At 42.7% G+C, this 20,981-nt stretch overlaps 2 protein-coding genes across 2 annotated transcripts in view; one reads left to right on the top strand and one right to left on the bottom strand.

Moving 5' to 3' along the window:
* RAB20 (RAB20, member RAS oncogene family) overlaps window positions 1-7,765 on the top strand; it is a 37,051-nt gene extending 29,286 nt beyond the window's left edge. The window contains exon 2 of the mRNA XM_080997498.1: window positions 7,002-7,765. Within this exon, the coding sequence (XP_080853624.1) occupies window positions 7,002-7,537 (536 nt within the window). The 3' untranslated portion in view covers window positions 7,538-7,765. The remainder of the gene's footprint in view (window positions 1-7,001) is intronic.
* A 2,879-nt stretch (window positions 7,766-10,644) lies between these two features.
* COL4A2 (collagen type IV alpha 2 chain) overlaps window positions 10,645-20,981 on the bottom strand; it is a 191,437-nt gene continuing 181,100 nt past the window's right edge. Inside the window, exons 45-48 of the mRNA XM_080997344.1 lie at window positions 20,003-20,119; window positions 18,691-18,882; window positions 15,442-15,728; window positions 10,645-12,918 (exon numbers count right to left, since the gene is read on the bottom strand). Of these exons, the coding sequence (XP_080853470.1) occupies window positions 12,664-12,918; window positions 15,442-15,728; window positions 18,691-18,882; window positions 20,003-20,119 (851 nt within the window). The 3' untranslated portion in view covers window positions 10,645-12,663. The remainder of the gene's footprint in view (window positions 12,919-15,441; window positions 15,729-18,690; window positions 18,883-20,002; window positions 20,120-20,981) is intronic.

Raw genomic sequence — 20,981 nt, 5'->3', positions numbered from 1 at the left:
TTGAATAAATTTCAGCCTTCTTACATTTTAATAATATTTCTTTTGATACCCATATAGCATCTATTCTTCCCACTGATTTTTTTTGCTTGTGAATATGTGAATTTTCATTTGGATGTTTAGCCCTCCATATGTCTCATAAGTCTAGGTTTTCTACTAGCTGCAGGAAATTTATTGGCGACCTGTCTCTCATGTTGTCCTATCCATCTCCAATGAAGTAACTCCATAAAGGTCTCCCATTAATATAATCTTTTGATCACTAAATTCCAATAATTCATCTTCCAACATCTTATAAAATTCCACTTTTTTATCATTTGGTGCGTATATTCCCACTATAATTATTTTTTCTTTGGTTTGTGACTTTTATCGCCATCATCCTCCCTTCTTCTTCTCTGAAAACCTGCTCTGAATTTAGTTCTTTTTTTACCACATCCAAGGAAATAAACTCATCCCCCATTTTTTTAATTAACTAACACCTATGTTTTCTTGTAACGTGTTTCCTGTAAACAAATTATATCCCATCTGTTTTTTTAAAGTAACTTGTCAGGGAACTGCCATCGGCTCAGGGGCGAGAGGGGAAAAGCCGGATGGATTACAGAGAGCCCCCAAAGATCGTGGGAAGCAGCACCTCCTCAGCGGTGGAGAGTAACCACGCCTCCAGTGGAGAGGAGCTTCAGGGCTCGGAGGAGGTGAGGCGGTGCCAGGACACCTTGCCTGAGCAAAGCGGCCCTCCCTGCGCAGTAGGCTTCTGCGCCGAGAGGGGAGGCACAGATTGGGTGTCAAGAAACTACTCTGCTGGGGAAGGTTTAAGGACCGCCCACTCACAGATTCTGCCAGTGAATGAGCGAGCCACGGAATAGTGGCGCTCTGCATGGTGAAGGTTTTTTGGCACCAATAACGAGGCTTTACAGCTGACCAGGGAGGCATTTGCCTGATTGCTCTTGAGTAACCCCCTGAAATCCTTACATAACTGTTCCACCTTTTTTCTTTTAGTCTTATTGTTTAAGCCGTTAACATTCCATGAAATGATTTTGAGGTCCATTGAATTATGAATTGTCAACACCTTTATTTTAGTATCTTATATTGATCAGTTTAAGTGTTTTTGGGCAGGCAAAATTATTAAGGGACTAGTGAAATTCTCCTATGAAGAAATGTTACAATAGTGGAGGGGTCTTGTTTGACGGACAGGAAGTGAATAAAATGTATAAAATTATCATGCTGTGGAGATGCTTTTATATAAACAGATTAGGGCTGAGCTTTGGCAGTGAAATATTTTCCAAAGATCCTTTCAGTTGTGGGAAAATTCTGATGAGCAGCAGCATCTAGCAGTCCTTGGCATGGAGAAAGTGGTGGGTGGAGTTTGAGACCCCCATTGCAGCCTGCCAAGACTCCGAGGGGTTTGACACACAGTTGGGGACATGTTTTACCCACTCCTACAGGGGAGTGAAGGAGGGAGCCCCTCTGAATTAGAGAAATTCCTGCAAGGTGCTCCTGTCTCCGTAGTGAATGGCAGGAATAGTTCCAAAGGTTGTGGGACAATCTTCTGGAGAACAAGATTGCTACCAGATTAAAATCTGGTAGCAAACCTGCTCTCTCCTAGCCCAGGAGTTTGTTATGAGTTTGTAAGTGCAAGACACTCTAAAATCCAGATCAAGTTAGTCTTAGAATTGAATTAAAATTGAGTTAAAACTGTGTGTCGGACTTCCACATATCAGAATCTAATTCATTATTAAGCTGTATGTCAGACACCTCTTTAAACCAAGGGAATTGTTTTTTTTTTTTTTAAATCATATTTATTAAAGTTTCCAAAAATATAGAAATACAAAGAAAAGAAAGAAAGAAAGAAAAAAAAAAAGATATTTAAAAACCTTACTTTCATTGCCTACTTTTTGGGACTCCCCCCCTCCCCCCCCCGACTGTATTCCCCTTTCCTTAATTTGGTTCTACAAGCTCTTACTCCCAATTTGAAACTTAATTTGTTTAACCCACTATCCAAATTGAATTGTACAAATCTTACCACCGTCCCACATCATTAACAAAAAAAGAAAAAAGATTTTCCCCAAGATCCACCCCAGTTCCTTCCACGAGTTCCCTTTTTTTTTTTAATCACATCCAATCAAAATAAAATGACATGCATAAATTATACAAAGAAATAGAAAATATGAGATATAGAAAAATTCAAAAGATGGTTACACAGCCTTTGGATTCCAAATCTCCCCCCCCCTTCCCCGGTTTGAATTCCCCATGTCCATCAGTCTATACATTGTCAGCTTGGAAATCTCAATTCATGACCAAATTTCTCCCCGATTCCATCTTGCCGGTTTTCTTTTAATTTATTAATTTTAATAATATTTAACTTCAAGTGTCCAATCTAACAAAAGCCTTTAATTTCCTTGATCTTTGCCACTCCTCCCGTTGTTCTTTCCGTGTCGTAATCAGTCCTTTGTTCTTCTTATTCCTCACTTTCTCAGGTTTCTTGTCCTGTTCAGCTGCTAAAACTTTCTAATTCAGAAATCTGGTATCTCTACAGAGGTTTGTTATTCAAGAACAAAAACTTACGTCCAGTCCCTTCCTTTCTTCAATAGAAAATTCTATTGTCTCCTTTAATGTAAATACCTCTGTAGACAAAATACTATTTCAGTTTTGCAGCTTTCCCAGAAGATAACAAGTCCTGTGCGAATCCCAGAGTATTTTTCCACTTACGACCGTTCTTGTAATGTCCCGAAACCCCTCTAGGGGGATTGTAATAACTTTGTATCCTCTAATCCAAAAGTCAAATTGTTGCTTATTTTCCAACAGTTTATATCCATATTATAGCAAATTGTAACAAAATTAACCAGCAAAGTCCTCATAAACAAAGTCCTCTTTATATTCTCCAGCTTTGACAGCTACTTTGACAGCTGTCAAAGTCTCCGTCTCTCTTCACCAGGCTCCGCGAATCGCCCCGGTTCCCGGGGGGGGGGTTGCATTTTTCTTCTCACCCTCCACTCTTCTCCTCCAGCACAGTTCTTATAATTTCCCATTGTGAAATTAATGATTTTTATCAGAAGTATACTTCCCTTTGGACCTTGGTTACCCAGTCCTTGTTTTGGAATGCTTACAATCGGGGGGGGGGGGGATTGACTTCCTTTTTAAATCGCCCCCGCTCGTGCCAAATCCGAAATTTTGAACCCGGTTTCCCAATTACTCACGGGTTGTTGTTAATAGTCCAAATTTTCAATGGAAGAAGTCAGCGCTCTCCGTCGAATGGCATGCGGCTGCGCTCGGCAGGGAAAGCAGAAGACTCAAAGCACCACGCCACTCCCCGGCACCCGATCCGAAGCCTTTAAAAAGGCTCCTTCACGAGTCGGGAGGGCGCTAATGGTGCAAGCCGAGTCACCCATGTCCACGGCCCCCGTGGCCGTGGTTTTTAAGGGTCCCCGCATCGCCGGTGCGGTAGGACCCAGCCCCTGCCGAGCAGGCTCCCTCCGGAGCTCGGAGGGAGTCCGCCATTCGGCGATGGCGCCAACCCGGAAGTCCCTAAACCAAGGGAATTGTTAATAGTGCTAGAAGTTAATTAAGTCAAGCTCGTTTTCTTTTGAGAGGATAGCATAGTCCTGCATTAATACAAAGGATCAAGGGATTCTTACTTCAACGGAGAGTTAGTTTAAAAGACAATGCCAGTGTTTTAGGTTAGAGTTCAGGTAGGTGTTATGCCACGGAGATAGGAAGCAGCAAACTGGAGAGAGCCAGGAGCCAAGTTTGAGAGCCATGTTTGAGGTCTGCTTAAAGTTCAAAGGTGCTGGAGCTATGGGAGAAGGCAGAACCTCCTGGGGGGATGAATGCTGGAGCCCCTCCATGTAGACTCAGGTGGTAAGGTAAAGGTAAGGTAAAGGTAAAGGGACCCCTGACCATTAGGTCCAGTCATGGCCGACTCTGGGGTTGCAGCGCTCATCTCACTTTATTGGCCAAGGGAGCCGGAATACAGCTTCTGGGTCATGTGGCCAGCATGGCGAACCAGAGCAGCGCACGGAAACACCGTTTACCTTCCCACCAGAGTGGTACCTATTTATCTACTTGCACTTTGACGTGCTTTTGAACTGCTAGGTTGGCAGGAGCAGGGACCGAACAATGGGAGTTCATCCCGTCCCAGGGATTCAAACCGCTGACCTTGCAATCAGCAAGCCCTAGGCTCTGTGGTTTAACCCACAGTGCCACCTGTGTCCCTTGACTCAGGTGGTATATCTGTGTAAATAGACCATAGATCATAAAGACACCAGTCTCCACTGTGCCTCATTTCCAAAAGTACCTGGAACCCCTGGAATCTCACCCTGCTGTGTGGATTGGGGTGGCATGTAACAATATGTTGTTCAAGAGTTAAAGGCTGTTGAAGGCCCAAAGATGTGACTTCCGGGTTGGCGCCTCTGGCAATGGCGGATTTCCTCCGATCGGGAGGAATCCGCTCCGTGGAAAACAGGGTCTGAACCGCCACGGCGAGGCGGAGACCCATCAAAAACCACAGGCGGGAGAAGCCTGTGGACGTGGGATTCGGCTGGCACCTTTGCGCCCCCCCACTCGCGGGGAAACCCTGTTTTGGGGATCCGGAGCGACGTGGGGTGAGTGGCATGGTGCTTTGAATCGACTGCTTCTTTCACAGAGTGAAGCCGCATTGCTGTTGCCGGAGAGTGCTGACTTTTTCCTGTGGACAATTGGATTTTAAACAACTGCCCGTGAGTAGAACGGAAAATTGGACTATGAAATTTCTTAATTAGGCACCGAAAGCGGCAAGGTCTAAACAGGAAGTCCGCCTTCTGCTTTTGTAGATAGAGTGAAGCAAAGACACGGCAAGCTAGAGTTTAGAAAGTCGTTTGTAAAGGATTAAATTTTCATCATTTAAAATTACTGAACCCCCCTTGGAAGCAGGAGAAGAGGGGGGAACCTTCTTTAGACTGTTTAAACCTGCAGAAGAGAGAGTAAAGAAAGGTAAATTTCCACCGTCTTGAACCTGGGAGCGGGGTGTCAGGACAGACGTTTTGGGGAAGTTCATTGACTATGGACAAGCGTTTTTGACAGATAGTCATAAGAAGAGAAACATATTGATTCCATTGTTCCCTTTCGCATTTAAAAGGAACAAAATATCCGAAAAACGAAAACTTTGTTGCTAGATCTGCTTTAAAAAAAAAAAAAAAGATGGATACAAATAGAAATTGTTTCCCCTAGAGGGAGCTTGTGAAACTGTTATTAGAGTCGAACTGGGGAGCTTTGCAGCTGTAGAGATTAAAGATCATGGGACCAGACTTCGACCTTGAACAAGAATGTGCTCAGAGGCTTTGGTGCTTGCCTTTTGCAAGACAAGTGCTTTATTGGAACGGTTACATGAGAAGATGGATTTGATGACTGTTGCGATCGGAAATTTTGGACAGGCAGTGGGTACTTATATAGAACCCACTCAGGAATTAATCCAGGAATGTGCTTTGACAGATCAGATGAGGGAGGAGGTTGTTGCTGGACCTCGGGTGGCAGAGATGGAGGGAGCTGTGGCCCAGCAGGAACATGAGTCGGTGGATTTGACGAATGAACCTGGAAAAAGTCAGATTTGGAGAGATGGAGTTCTGTTTGGCTTGGAGATGGGGGGCTGGATGGATCCCCCTATGCAGGGATGTTTTGACCTCTCAAGTCTGGCTTTGGGCCAGGGGGAGTTCGGAGTTGTGGGGGCCCTTAACTTTGGAGGGACTTTGAAACATGCCTTTAAATACCACATGGATTTCAGTGTTGACTATGGAAAAGGGGCTGACTTGTCGAGAAGGGACAGAAATATTGTCAAGCTGGAGTCTTCCCGAGTGAAAGGAGCAGAAGACAAAGTAAAGTACAGGTATAAACATGAAGAAGACCTGCGGAAGGGACATGGAAAAGACTTAAGAGCCTCGGATATAAGGTCACCAGGTTGATGGACTAGATGGATGGGATAGAAAGGACTGACAAAACCCGAGACCAGGAAGAAGAGACGATGGATGAAGATTGGAAGAAAGTTTTAAAAATTTATTTAGAAAAGTATCGTAAAATTAATGAGTATTAGAAAAATGTTGGAATGAAATTATTTGGCTTTAGCAGAAATGTTAAAAAGAATTATGTAAGAATATGTTATGGTTAAAAGAATTTGGTATAAATAAGATTTAAGTTTTACGTTTTAGGGTTTTTTATGGTAAGATAAGGTTAAAATAGATTAAGGTAATTTAATGACAGAATATTGTGAAAGATGGAAAGGATTTGCTGAGGTAATTAACAACTAGAATACAAAAAAGGGAGGTGTGAGGAGGTTGATGAAATAAGTTAATGAAAGTTAAGGATTTGGGAATATTGGATTTGTTTTTAATTTTTTTGTTTATTTTTGCTTTTTGATTTTGATGCTTTGTGTGTTTTGTTTTTTCTTTTTGACTTTGGTTTTTATTGATTTGTATTGTTTAATTGTTACTTTTATCTACCTTTTTCTTTCTTTCTTTCTTTCTCTTGTTTTTTCCTTCTTCTTTTTTTGTAACTTTAAAATTCTCAATAAATATCATTTAAAAAAAAAAAAAGGCCCAAAGATGTTTTGGAGGGGGGTCATCATGGCATAGTGAGCTAAGAGACTGCTCAGTATTGTCAGATAACACCTTACATTTCTGTCTTCTGTCCATTTATGCCAAAGCTCTGGAGAGGATATGGATGTCATGTTGGGGTGGCAAGTTCAACTCAGTTTAAAATCATCCAAGGTCCTCTGCTGAGCAAGTGAGAGAGATATTGTTCCCTAACTGGAAAGAAAGAGGTTAAAGGGGACAAGAAGCCCAGAAACTCTGTGACTGAGCAGCAGAGCAAGAAGAATTGGGGAAGACTCACTAGGAGAGAGAGGGTGGCCAAGGCAGACCTGTCTCTCATACCACATACTTCTGTGATGCTGCTGGAGAATCTGTTTGCTTGTTTGTTATATAATTGAATATAGACTGAATGAAGTTGTGCTTCATACATCCATGTTATTTTCTGTCTTCTAGGTCGAGAACAATTTCATGGACTTGGATCTATGTACTGCAGAGGAGCAGCAGCTGTTATCCTCACTTACGATGTAACCAACTGGCAGAGCATCTTGGAACTTGAGGATCGGTTCCTGGCCTTGACAGACACTGCCAGTGCAGACTGCATCTTTGCTATTGTTGGGAACAAAGTGGATCTCACAGATGCTTTTGCCTTTTTGCCAGAAACAGAAGGTGAACGTCAGCCCCCCGAGCAGCCCATCAACAGTCTCATTTCTACCAAGTTGAAAAAACAAGTCCATATGAGTGATGCCATAGCACTTTATAAGAAGATCCTAAAATACAAAATGTTGGATGAGAAGAATGCTCCAGCAGCAGAAAAAATGTGTTTTGAAACTAGTGCAAAAACAGGGTATAAAGTGGACCACGTATTTGAAACTGTATTTGAGATGGTAGTACCAGTAATTTTGCAGCAGAAAACTGAAGGGTCACTGCAAACTGTAGATTTAAATAATATCAAGACAACTAAAAACATACAATCCAGCTGTTGCAAATAAACAACAAATGAAGGATATATAAAAAATATAAAGGTGAACCAGATCAACTACTTTTTTGGCATAACAGATCTATGAAACTGAACTTGATTAATAGAATGGATTAACAGAGGCAAACACTTAATTGGGGAAGGTTTGAAACAATGGCATAAAATTTGACTTTAAAGCAATTATTTAAAACTTCTATATTCAGCTGAGTGTGATTTATCCACATTAAATATGTTATATTCATCTGTCTACTGTTTTTCACATTCATCTGTCCTGTCCATTTTAGTAGTGCCAATATTTTTGCATACAAAAATTGCTAAATTGTACTAACTAGAAACAAGTTAGTACAAGTGCTAAACAAGTACTAACTAGAAAAGACTGATGTGCATATATAGAGTGCAGGAACAGAAAAAAATAGTTTCTTAGAACCATAAATTGTAGAGTTGGGTGCTTTGGATATGTAGCCGTCCTGATTCAAACTGGTTAACCCCACACACTTCATTCTCATAGCTGTAAGGATGGAGCCACAATTGGAAGGGAAAAGTCCCGCACACTTCTGTCAGCATAATGTACAAGAGCGATGAGAATTTAGAAAGCTAGCTGTAATCTTAGTCTGGAAGGTTAACAAAACCTTTATCGCCATGTGTCACATTTCAAACCCAAGAACCCCCCAAGTTTGTTTAGGATCTTTATCAGGTCATGAGAATTTCTACCCACCTATAATTGTATACCGTATTTTTCGCTCTATAACACGCACCTGACCATAACACGCACATCGTTTTTAGAGGAGGAAAACAAGGGAAAAAACATTCTGAATGAAACAGTGGATGTATCATTTTTGTGCTTCATGCTGTGGCCACAGACATGTGCTCTGATGGTGAATTTGGGCTGACCCAATGCAAAGATCCTGAGGATCCATGTGGACCCATGCTTTTTAACCACGTTTTTGCACCATTGCAGCCCCAGGCAACAGTGGGTGCGTGATTTTTTTGGTGCAGGCTGTAGCTATGGACATGCTATGTGATCTGATGGTGAATTTGGGGTGACCCAATGCAAAGATCCTGAGGATCCATGTGGATCCATGCTTTTTCACCACAATTTAAGTGGGGAGGGAAGGAAAAACACAGAAGGGACAAGGAGCACGAGAGGGGTGTGCAGAGAAGCAGCTGGCTAAGAATGCAGGAGAAGGGTATAACAGGAGGGAGGAAAGGAAGGCAAAAGTTTCCCCCCACCCACCCACCCACCCACCCAAGCCAGCCAGCTCGCGCTCTCTCTCTCCCACCTGCATGTTTTCCGGCTGCCTGATATATATTTTTGTTAATTGCCTTGACAGAAGAAAGCATTTTAACTGCATTAAGAACTATTTAGCAGCGAAACCTAAGCTTTGCCATCCCTTAAGAGGTACAGACACTGTAATCTTCCAGATCGCATGATTTTACAGGCAAAACACTGTTTAAGGATTTCATCCTTTTAAATGGAAGAAAGCATATTTGAATGCTGTGTGTCCTCAAAAACAAAAGCAGGAAGTCAAATCAGAATTTTAAGCTGAACCTGTAATCTCTCTTCCCTTCACAAACATTGTTCCCTCCGGAGCATGGAGAGGAATTAGAAGGAAGGACGCTCTGCTTTCCCCTCTGCTTGCCTGGAGGGGAGGGGCTTTCCCTGCTCTTTGTTCCGTTTGAGCAAACACAGCAACAAAACAGAGAGGGTGGGCAGTAAGACCCTGAGGCAGAATGCAGGAAAGCAGCCGCTTCCTCTTTTCAGGTTTCCCTTCTCCGAGACACAATTTGATTTTTGCCTCCACTCGCGCCATTCGGCTCCAGGGACCACACATTCGCTCAATAACACGCACAGACATTTCCCCTTCCTTTTTAGGAGAAAAAATCTGCGTGTTATAGAGAGAAAAATACGGTAAGACAAGTTTTGTATTTTTTAGAGTTACTGGGGATGGCATTCCGATGGAACTGCTCAGATATGCTGTGGTTTCCTATATAAAACACTATGTGAATTCAAGCAAGACAAGCTAGGAGCACCTGCAGCTTTTGATATTGACCATGGTATTGTCTTGAATTGGCACCATGGAATGGACATCGATCCTACTACCTACCTACGTTTGTTTGAGGCAGAAGTAAAACAGAGACTGAAAGGGAGCCAGCCTATTTCCTGTAAAGTCTACTTGTCTACCAGGTGGAGCAAGAGGACATAACCCTCCGCCGGCAAAGTCACAGGTCACTCCACAAAACCTTGCTCTTGGCTGCAACTCACGGCCAGTGAGAAAAGGGAGCGCTGAAGTAGGAGCCTTGAAGGAGCAAAGTGGCTGCAAGCGTCACCTTTACACTGCCTTGCTAAACCAAGGTTTGGTTCAGCATGCAGTGTGAACCAGCCCTAAGTACCATTGTTAATATAACAGAAGAAGTTGCTACGTGCCTGAGGGCAAATTGGCCTCCATTCTCTCCCCTGGCTGGTAGTGGGAAAGCTAAAAGCCAGTGTATGAGAGAGCTGAGAGCTAGAAGCAGGCAGAGGCTGGAGAGAGAGAGCCATGGCTGCGACTATGAGAGAAACAAGATCTTTTGGAGTGTTAAGGCTGTGAGCCCCTCCAGCTTAAGCTCAGGTTGAATATATGTGTAGATAAACCATGTATCATTAAAAAAATTGTCCAGTAGCACCTTAGAGACCAACTAAGTGTGCATGCACACAAAGGCTTTTATACCCAGAACAAACTTAGTTGGTCTCTAAGGTGCTACTGGACATTTTTTTCTCCCGACTGCGTCAGACCAACACGGCTACCTACTTGAATCATATATATCATAAAGACACCAGTTTCCAACATCCCTCATTCAAAGGAAATCAAACCTGGAGTAAGTGCCTGGAACCCCTGGAATCTTGCACCACTTGGAGTTTGGCATGGTGTACAACAATATTTACACACACAAGCTAAACGTGCTCATTGGCTAGATTGTGAAAACAGTAGTAAAACCCCTGTGGCTTGGTGGGTTTGGAAGTGCTAGGCTTTCATGCTGAAATGCTTTCCTTTCTTTCGCTAAACTCAAGCCTAGTGTGTTTGTTTCATCATATGAGATTATTTAGGGCTTAAACACTGCAATAAGTCCAAACACAATAAATACAATGTTAAAATACAATCTTTTATTCATTATACAAAATCAAAACTCATTGATCACTATTTGTCCTGTAGGTCTTGCCAAATAATTGCCCAGAACCAGAACTGCATTGTTAGAATCACACAGTCGTGTGGAAAGTGGTGCGTTCTAAGCTCTCTCCAGATGAATGTTTTTTGCATATGTGTTCTGCAACATATTGATGCAATATTATTAGTGAATTAGTACTGAACTGCTTATGCATCAGTCTGCTTTCTTAGTCTTGCTGTCTAAGACGCCCAAACCTATATAATAAGGAAAGCTACAGGATTTCTGAAGAAAGCTGTGGGACATGCACCTGTTGAGAATGAAGCAATGTGTCCACCCTGGAACTTCTGTAGGCACTGAAAGCAGAAGAGTACTGAAAGCAGAATGGTGTACAACTGCCTCAGTCATGAATGTGTAAAAAACAGGATCTCTGTAGAGGCCCTAACTCTCCTTGGGTGGAGAAAATTGTGCCATTTGCACAATTTGCTTCCTCCTTCCATCTGCTCGCACCTGGGAGCAGTGGAGGAAAAGACTGGCAGCAGAAACTTAAGCATGAGTATTCAGAAGTCCCTCTTGGGTACAATGGGAGAGAGCATGTTGTTTTGAATTGAAGCCTGATCGACTCCAGGGAAGGAGCTCAAAGGCACCTTCTTGAGCCTTATGGTCACCTGGGAACAGCAGTGATAAAGGGAACATTTTCTTAGGTGTCCAGTAGCATGGCTGAAGAAAGCCTTGCTGGTATCTAACTTCCTGCAGCAATACTGAGAGACAACTAAACTCTGCACTTGGTGTAGTGCACCTGTTGGTTGCGTTTTGGGGCTCAGTGAGCACAACATATAATTTATTTAATTAAATTATTTAATTTATATGTTATTCTTCCCAAAGGAGCTCAGGCCAGGCTACAATCCCACATTTGGTCCAAGATGTCAAAAAGTTTGGTGTGTTACCTGTCAAAAGCAACACTTAAGCAGGTTCTGTAAGCTATAGAGACAATTATGCATATGAAGCAATATATTGTTTAATAAAAGCATTTAGGTGGAAAATTTTGGCCCTGAAATGAAGTTGCAACATAAATACAACAAGTAGGTGCAGGTTTAAAGTTCTATTGATGTTGGTGGCTCTGAAACATGCCTAACTTCTGGCTGAATTGAAGCCAAAGTCTTACAGATGAAAGTCTTACAGAGGCAGAGCGCAACTTCTATTTTCATCATTTTTATGTTCCAAAATGGTACTTAAACTTCAGCTCTTTGAGCCGATTCCCATGTACGTTTGCACATCCATCTTAATGTATGGTTACTATTCAATGACTATGAGCTGTTTTCAGTGGTTAAGTATACAGTAAAAATGCATAAAAACCCATTTAGTGCTGTAAATCAGACCTAGGTAAAGGTAAAGGGACCCCTGACCGTTAAGTGCAGTCACGAACGACTTTGGGGTTGCGGCGCTCATCTGGCTTTACAGGCCAAGGGAGCCGGCGTTTGTCTACAGACAGTTTTTCAGGGTCACGTGGCCAGCATGACTAAGCTGCTTCTGGTTCAACGGAACACCGAAACCAGAGCAGCGCACAGAAACGCCGTTTACCTTCCCGCCAGAGTGGTACCTACTTATCTACTTGCACTTTGACATGTTTTCAAACTGCTAGGTTGGCAGGAGCAGAGACCGAGCAACTGCAGCTCACCCCGTAACGAAGATTCAAACTGCCGACTTTCTGATCGGCAAGTCCTAGGCTCTGTGGTTTAGACCGCAGCACCACCCGCATCCAAAATCAGACCTAGTGGGCAGCAAATTAACTCTGAAAAGAACCTTTTTGCAACAATAAAAACTACTTAGAAAATTATGGGAATGAAAGCAGAACCAACTTGGTTGTAAACCATTGCAGTGGTTTGTTCTTTCAGATAAATGGTGATCAACTGATATTTCAATTTTTGAGGTAACAAAGTTAAAGAAGCACCAACAAGATTTGTTCCTTGCCATTGCAAGATGACTTACTTTTTTTTTTTACAAATTTTTCATACACACTTGGCATCGGCTGATGTGTGTTCGGATGAGTCCAGCCTTGAGTGTATCTGCTGAAGGGGAGTGTTGAAATTGATTGTCAATGGTGGTAAGCCAGAAACTGTATTTGTTTGCAAAGTAGTGGCAGGTTCCCTGAGCACCGTTGCATTCGATGAATGGTGTTGCTCGGAAGTCTTCCAAACAGCTACCTGGAGACACGAGTGACTGTCCACCACCTTCGGCACCAGCTGCAGTGTGCTAGGAGAGACCAGGTAGGAGGCTCAAATACAAGATAAGAGAAGTATATACAGTGGTACCTCGGGTTACATACGCTTCAAGTTACAGACTCCACTTACCCAGCAATAGTACCTCGGGTTAAGAACTTTGCTTCAGGATAAGAACAGAAATCGTGCTTCAGCAGCGGGGTGGCAGCGGGAGGCCCCATTAGCTAAAGTGGTACTTCAGGTTAAGGAGAGTTTCACGTTAAGAACGGACCTCTGGAATGAATTAAGTACTTAACCAGAGGTACCACTGTAATCTGTACTAGCACCATCATTGACTTGAGTGACTGGTTCTACAGGACTCTTTTTTTGTCTCCTACGCTTCTAACGTCTATATGAAACTGCTGAGTGAGAACAGATATTTAGGGGGGGTGACACCACCCTCTTAATTGGAATTAGGTAAAATTGTAGAAGTGCTGAATCAAGAATCAATAATGGACTGGATAAAAGCTGATAAAATGAAACCCAATCCAGAAAAAATTTAAGAGATTCTCTCAGTAGGTAGCCCATCTGGTCAAGGTCCAATCCTCTCTCTTGCAACTGAATGAATAAAACAACGATAAAGGCCACCAACAAAGGGGGGGGGGCGACACATCTGCACAAGCAAATTGTATCTGGACATATTTGCAGATACACTTTACCAAGGGAAATTCCTCCCAGTGCTTCTTGAAAAATCTGCTTGAGACTACTCTGTGGGAACTGGAAGAGATGTAGTTGCAAGATCTTTCTTCATTAAGTATTGAGATAAATTTCCCTTAATATACAGAATTATTACTTCAGCGTTGTGAGAATCAGTGTGAGAAAGCTGTAAGATCTGGCCCTTCCTCTTGCTATGAAAATGCGTTTAAAACGTATCACGTCACCTGGTGACTGGCATAGCTCATGGGGAACACTAGTCCCCCGTTGCCCCCGTTCAAGCAGTTTCCCTGTCATCCTGTGCATTTCTGAGTGCAATTCAAGGAAATGATGTTAACAGTGTTAACTGTGATCTCAAGCCAAAGAGGGCTTTCAGAGTATCCCACACAAATACAGAAGATCTGGTGAGGCCCTTCTTCAGGTTCCTGAGATCTGATGCCAGAATCCAGGGATGGGTGAAAAGGCTGCTGGTCCAGTGCTAGAAGAAGCCAGGCATGCCTTTCCTGTGTTTTCCATTTACTGAAGATGGCAGCACTTTTTTCTACTGGGGACAAAGGGGGCTGAAAGTTCAATTCTCTGCTGCCTGGTGGAAAAATATACTCCTAGAATTGTCTAAAATAAAAATAAATAAAAATAAATTGTGAGGAACTAAGAAGATCTTCAAAGGAACCTCCATTGCTTGGAACTCCTTCTTGGCACCCAACTTCCTGCTAATAGAACAAAAGTGGGCTTTGCTGTTCACCTGGATTCTGCCTGCAGAATGTGGGAACCTCTCCTTGATTTCTCACAGTGCCAAAAATGGGTCATCTCTGGTTGCGCCCCATTTGAAGGGGGGGGGGCAGGAGCGGTAAATGCTCCCTTAACTTTGCATGTAGTTGCAGATGTTTTTGCTCCCTAGCCAGCTGTGTTTGGATACGTCAATAGCAGAATTCTGGGCATGTGCAGGTATTGAATTGTACTGCTCCTGTTTTTATTCTCTGGTATTTATTGGAATTTATTCAGATTTATCCTGCTGTTCTGATTTTTATATGGTTTACTTTCTGCTATTATATATTTACATATCTTCCTGAACTGACTTCATAAGAGGTGAGTTATAAAAATAATTAAACAAGTAAAGTAAGAATCAAAGGGGGCTGGGGAACTCCTATATTTTAGATGCACATAAAAGTTACTGAGGGAGAAATTGAGATGTTCAGATTTCAGCATATCCGCATCAGCAAAATCTGGGAAATGCTAAGATAAATCATAACTCTATAGCTGAAGTTCACTGTAGCCCTTGGAATATATGTACATCATTTAAACGTGATATCTTCTTGGACGCAAGCTATACTTAGCATTTTAGGTAAGTTATAGTACTTTGACAAATGATTCATTTGTCACATTCCTGTATATGTGGGTTGTGATCCACGCCATGAAAAGCAGCTCAGTACAAATCCTTTTCTACCATGTACTCCACAAAAGGCACTCTCAATTATAGTAATATTTTTTATCACCTAAGCAGAGAACTGGGGCAATCAAATTGTTATCTTTAGATGCCTCAGGGGTCACTTCAGCAACTTTTGGTTTCCAGTTTGGTTTTAACATTGCTATTGGTATTATTATTATTATTATTATTATTATTATTATTATTTCTACCCCGCCCATCTGGCTGAGTGAGAATCTCTTTCTTCCACTCAAACACTGAATGTTTCTGCCCCTTCTCGTTCCTGCTTGGAAGAGCTGCTTCTTGCTGAGCCTACTTCCAAAGTGCACTTACTGTACAGCTTAGTTGGCTGTCAAGTGGGAAGGGAAGGCATGCATGAAGGCAGGATATAGAGGTATATTTTAAAATCTTTGTTTCACAATCAAGAAAAGAAGCAAATACCATGAGGAAGGAATAGCCGATCCACAAGCTGCGCCATCCTTCAGGACAGTGTGGAATAGTGACATCTTGGCTGTGAATGGCTATGGCAACAGCCGGCGCTTCACAGACGGAGCAACGGCTGATATAAGGCCGGATTTCTTCTTCTTGCACAGGCATCATTGGAAGAGGGGCTGTTGTTGAGAGCCAATAAGACTTATCATTGCGACTTGCATAATAGCAGACGTCCCCAGGATTGCAGTAAAGAAAAGGCATAGTGCTGAATCGAGTCAAACATGAACCAGCTAGACCTGAAAAAGTAAAACACAAACCTTCATTAGTTCTGGTTTTAGATAATACATTTATGGTTCTAGCCAAAGGCCATGACAAACTTGTAGCAATAGTTTTTGGCATCGGTCTCTCTCAAGAGAAAATGGAGTGCACCTCTGGGAGTAAAGTCAAACCACTGCATTGGCAGCACCAAAGTGACCTCCCTTGGGAACAACCGTGGGCAGTGGGTGTGGAGAGGTCCTGGGCTGCCCAGATGACAAGCCCCCTCCTTGGCCTCACTGATGGGGTCCAAAGGAAAGCAGAGCAGTATGTTTGGTTGGCTAAAGGAGTTGCATACAAGGCACCATCCAATGGCCTTAGGGACTCCACTCTGGATTTTTGCAGGGTTTACTCTTTAGCCTTTTCTTCTCCCGAAGATATTCCACAAGGCAGCAGAGGGTTAGTATCAGAGTAGTCCTCCTAGATGGGCTCCCTTCCCAGATTGACAAGCCCCACCTGCCCCTCACTTTCCTCTACAGCATGTGCAGAAACTGCTTTATTGACTATTGGACCAACTATTGGTCTTGTCTGCTCAATCCACCAGAGCCTGTCTTTGAATGCAGGGGAAGTCCCTAACTCACTGAGAGTTTGAGACGCATCAGCTCCCCTCACCTGGTTTAGCTGACCAGGCAAAGGCATCTCCCTGGCATTGTGGCCACTGTCCCATGCTGACAGCTTCTAGGAGCCACAGGTGAGAGCTGAGTGCAGGGTGGGGATGAAAGGTAGGCAAACTAACCCAGAAGGAGCATGATGTGTCCCCAGCAGAGGTACTACACCTCCCCCAACAGCCCATACAATAGTATTAATAAAATAATCCTGAACATACATCCATAATATAAGCCAACATCCATGATGTAAGAGAGAAGATACCAGAGACACCAACAAGCTTAAATCTAGCTTGATTTAAAATTAAACCTCAAAATCACTAAAACAACATAGCAATTTTATCTAGCTCCTTTTTCCTGATCCCCTCCCCCCGCCAGTACAAACGAGGGCCACTCTCTGTGTTACAAAGCTATTACTGTCTCTCAAAAGAAACTGAACCACTTCTGCCAGGGTGTACCTGCTTGCTTATGTGAACAAAGATTTCAGGAAGTGATCTCTTGGGTCTCTGTGTAAGGGGCAGACTAACAGATAACGAGTGATGTCTTCCACCTGAGGTTGACCACAAATACAAAGTCTGTCTGTGGGATCTTGTTATAGTGGTCACCAAGACTGCAGTGGGCATCAGCTGGAAACGCGGCTCAATAAAGGCATTTTTTAAGGACCCTGGCTAGAGTTTTAACTATTTTTTGTGCTTTTATCTTGCATTTTTATCTTGTGAACTGCTCTGAGATCTTCTGATGAAGGGTGGCATATAAATATAGTAAGTAATAAGTAATAAATTAGAGTTTGGTCAGATAACTAGCTCTGAAATGTTCCGTGCTCTGGAGCAGATACTAACAAGAAAATACTTGTTTCTAATTAGTTGCAGGACCTCTTGGATTCTCTCCAGAAGAGCCAAAACCTTCATTAGTGTCTCTCTGTAATTTGTTCTGAAAGTTTAACTCTCAGGTAGGTTCATTACAACTAGAACAGAGGCCAACATAAACCTTAAGAGGCTGGGGGAGGCCCTTCATAATACTTTAATTGCTAAGCAAAACCCCAGTTTCAAAGAGTACATTTTTCAATTCACCACTTCTGAAATCACTATGATCTAATGGATGCTACTGGTTTCTGGTGCTCTAATTCCGGATACTTTATTCTGAGTCCATATCTAAAGACTTCAAAGTTCTTGGCCACATGATTTTAATGATACTTTTCTGGTCTCTGGATTCTAAAGAAGTAAGAGTGTCATGAGTGATTCTGGTAAGATCATTTCTGCTATGCCAGGTGTTGGTGCAATTCCATTAGGTTAGGTACACCCCACACATTCAAAGCACCCCTCCCAAATAATCCTAGGAACTGTAGTTTGTTAAAGGTGCTGGGATTTGTTGCATTGTGAACTACAATGCCCAGGATTACTGAAGGAGAGGGTGTGCTTTGAATGCATAGTGTTTCTGCAGCCTGACTGTTGCACATCCGTATTTGCACTCCATTAGATGGCACCTGCGGATGAGAATAGCAACAAATGCAGACAAGCTCTTTCCATTTGCCCCTCATTTCTGCCCTCTTCTGAATGGTGCATTGGCTTTCTGTTAGCAACTTCTGCCAGTGCTGTAATGACACATCCATGCAATTGTGCCATCCTGATGTATTAGCAGTTGAGTGTGCTTTGCTAGAATGCTAGTGATGATGCTCCCTCTTGACTGCATTTCTCTTGGTGCAAAACCCCAAAGGGGGGAGGGAATTAGCTATTTGAAAACAGGGTGATGATCCTCTTTGGGGATAAGACTGTTGAAGAGCTAACAGCAAACCACAGACTAAAAAAGAATTCCACATAGTTGCCCTTTCTCTTTTCTCCCATCTTTCTTGAACCATTACATCTGCCGCTGTTTTAAGAAGAAAGAATTTTTATTTTAGTCCAAGAAAAATTGTGTGGACAAGTCATAAAAACGTACTGAAAACCAGAATGAAGCATTATACCAGTATAAACAGTATAATACCACTTAATAATAATAATACCATTATTAATAATACCATTTAAGAAGGGATTGAAACTACTGGCATGTTGAAAGCACTTACACATGCTACTGGGCTTTGTGCTAAGAATGTTGCTTTCTCGAATTATTAAACTGAATAGAACAGAAAAGCCAAGTCTTTCTGATAGATCTGTGGTTTTCTCCTCTCTCTGTATTATGTATGATAAATTTATGCTTGTACCTAACATCTCAAAATAGCTTTTCTTCATCCACATATGTAATTTCTATCAGTTGCCTGAAAATTATTGGTTAGGTTTAAAAATGCAGTTTGTTTTTGTTTTTACAAAACCATGTGAAGAATGCTCAGCTCATAAATGCATACCTAGATCCTGATTGTGTGCCTTATCTTGTCCTTCAAAGTAGAGCAAGCTGTATCCACTCCAGAGTTTGCTCATGCCCACTGGACACATGGGCTCTTGATCCGCCTGGCTGTGCTTCACCAAAAGATATCCCATATTGATGCTGCGGCCGGGCATACCTGGCAGCCCAGGAGTACCTGGGTCACCAGCTGCACCTGTGGAGAGGAAAAGGGAGCTTAAATGTTGCAGGAGGTAAACTGACTTAAAGGTTTCACTGCTTATGGAAAGAATTCCATAGGAACCTCCATCTGCTCAGTGCTGAATAATCCAGGAGAAGAGGTTAGGTGTTCACAGCTACTAAGCTGAAGCCATTTTTACAGCAGCTCTGACATCCGATGATAAAAGTGTTTGCTTTATGTGCATATAAACCCTCCTCAGTGTCACCTGACATCATGTAGTCCTCTTCTACCCTTTTGGCCTGTAGGGCTGGGTGCTGTGTGGCTGAATATTCTCATGTCAGTAGCTCTTATCATCTTGCAAGTTTTCCATATGCCGAGAGTTTAAGTGGGGAACAGTAACAGAATGACTCTTACACTCTTGCCACAACTTGTTTCCTGCTTGGCAGGGGGTTGGACTCGATGGCCCTTGTGGTCTCTTCCAACTCTATGATTCTATGATTCTATGAACTTTGAACTGAAGTGTGGCAGTTTTGGCGGGGGGTGGGGTGGGCTATATCTCCCACAGCTCCATGTCAACAAATTACATTTTGATTTCATTCTGCCCTGTTACCCTATCCAATTCTATTGCAAAGCACAAGATCTTCACTGCATGCATTGTGGTCTTCCATGCTGGAGTTGTCCCTAAATGAGGCTGACAACAAAGGGGTTCACCACTTTGTGTTTCCTTTTCGGGGAGGTACAGGGGCGCCCCCATGGTTAGGAATGGGAACTGTGAGCCAGGCACTGTAGGATAAACTGAAATGCATTTGTTTGGGATTTATTCTTAAATCCAGGTACTTCTAAAGCTATAAACTGAAAATGGGGCCCCTTTTGTTTAGGAGAGAAGGTGGAACGCCTCTTCCAAAATGATGCCCTGCTGCACAACTACTAACAAAGTAAACTTTTTATTTTTAGAATGACTGTTTCCCCCTCATATGCAATTTTTTTTTGCAGATTTGGTTAACAATCAAGGCTGCGATCCAGTGCCACTTACCTGGGAATAACGTCTGAGTAAACATGCATAAAATTGTGCTAAAAACTCATATAATTAGTTGATGTAAATTTATTTTCAAATGAGCGAAAAGGGGGGGGGGGGAGACCCAGGACCAGTATTTACCTTCAAAGCCCCCTGGGCCCTGCAGTCCTGTTCTCCCTTGATCACCTCTGAAGCCTGGAGCTGCAGGTATTCCCCCTCTTCCTTGCAGTCCTTGTTTACCCATGGGGCCTCTAGAACCTTGAAAGTAAATTAAAAAAAATCATAATCCATACCATGTTACCATGTTGTAAGATTTTCATGAGGAACAGAGTCCATTCAAGCTCTCTGAATACTAGATGTGCAGATATGAAGCCCAGATAGTCATGGGGGACACCTGGCTTGAGAGCAGTACATGTGAAAAGGATCTAGAAGTCTTGGTTGACCACAAACTTGACATGAGCCAACAGTGTGACGCGGCAGCTAAAAAAGCCAATGCAATTCTGGGCTGCATCAATAGGAGTATAGCATCTAGATCAAGGGAAGTAATAGTGCCACTGTATTCTGCTCTGATCAGACCTCACCTGGAGTACTGTGTCCAGTTCTGGGCACCACAGTTCAAGAAGGACACTGACAAACTGGAACGTGTCCAGAGGAGGGCAACCAAAATGGTCAAAGGCCTGGAAACGATGCCTTATGAGGAACGGCTAAGGGAGCTGGGCATGTTTAGCCTGGAGAAGAGGAGGTTAAGGGGTGATATGATAGCCATGTTCCAATATATAAAAGGATGTCACATAGAGGAGAGATAAAGGTTGTTTTCTGCTGCTCCAGAGAAGCGGACACGGAGCAATGGATCCAAACTACAAGAAAGAAGATTCCACCTAAACATTAGGAAGAACTTCCTGACAGTAAGAGCTGTTTGACAGTGGAATTTGCTGCCAAGGAGTGTGGTGGAGTCTCCTTCTTTGGAGGTCTTTAAGCAGAGGCTTGACAACCATATGTCAGGAGTGCTCTGATGGTGTTTCCTGCTTGGCAGGGGGTTGGACTCAATGGCCCTTGTGGTCTCTTCCAACTCTATGATTCTATGATTCTATGATGCTTTTATGAAGAAGTCAGGAGCAAA

The sequence above is a fragment of the Podarcis pityusensis genome (assembly GCF_964106645.2).
Source record: "Podarcis pityusensis genome assembly, chromosome: 3".
NCBI lineage: Eukaryota > Metazoa > Chordata > Lepidosauria > Squamata > Lacertidae > Podarcis > Podarcis pityusensis.
Note: the sequence above shows the minus strand (reverse complement) of the source record. Positions and strands in the feature narration are given on the sequence as shown.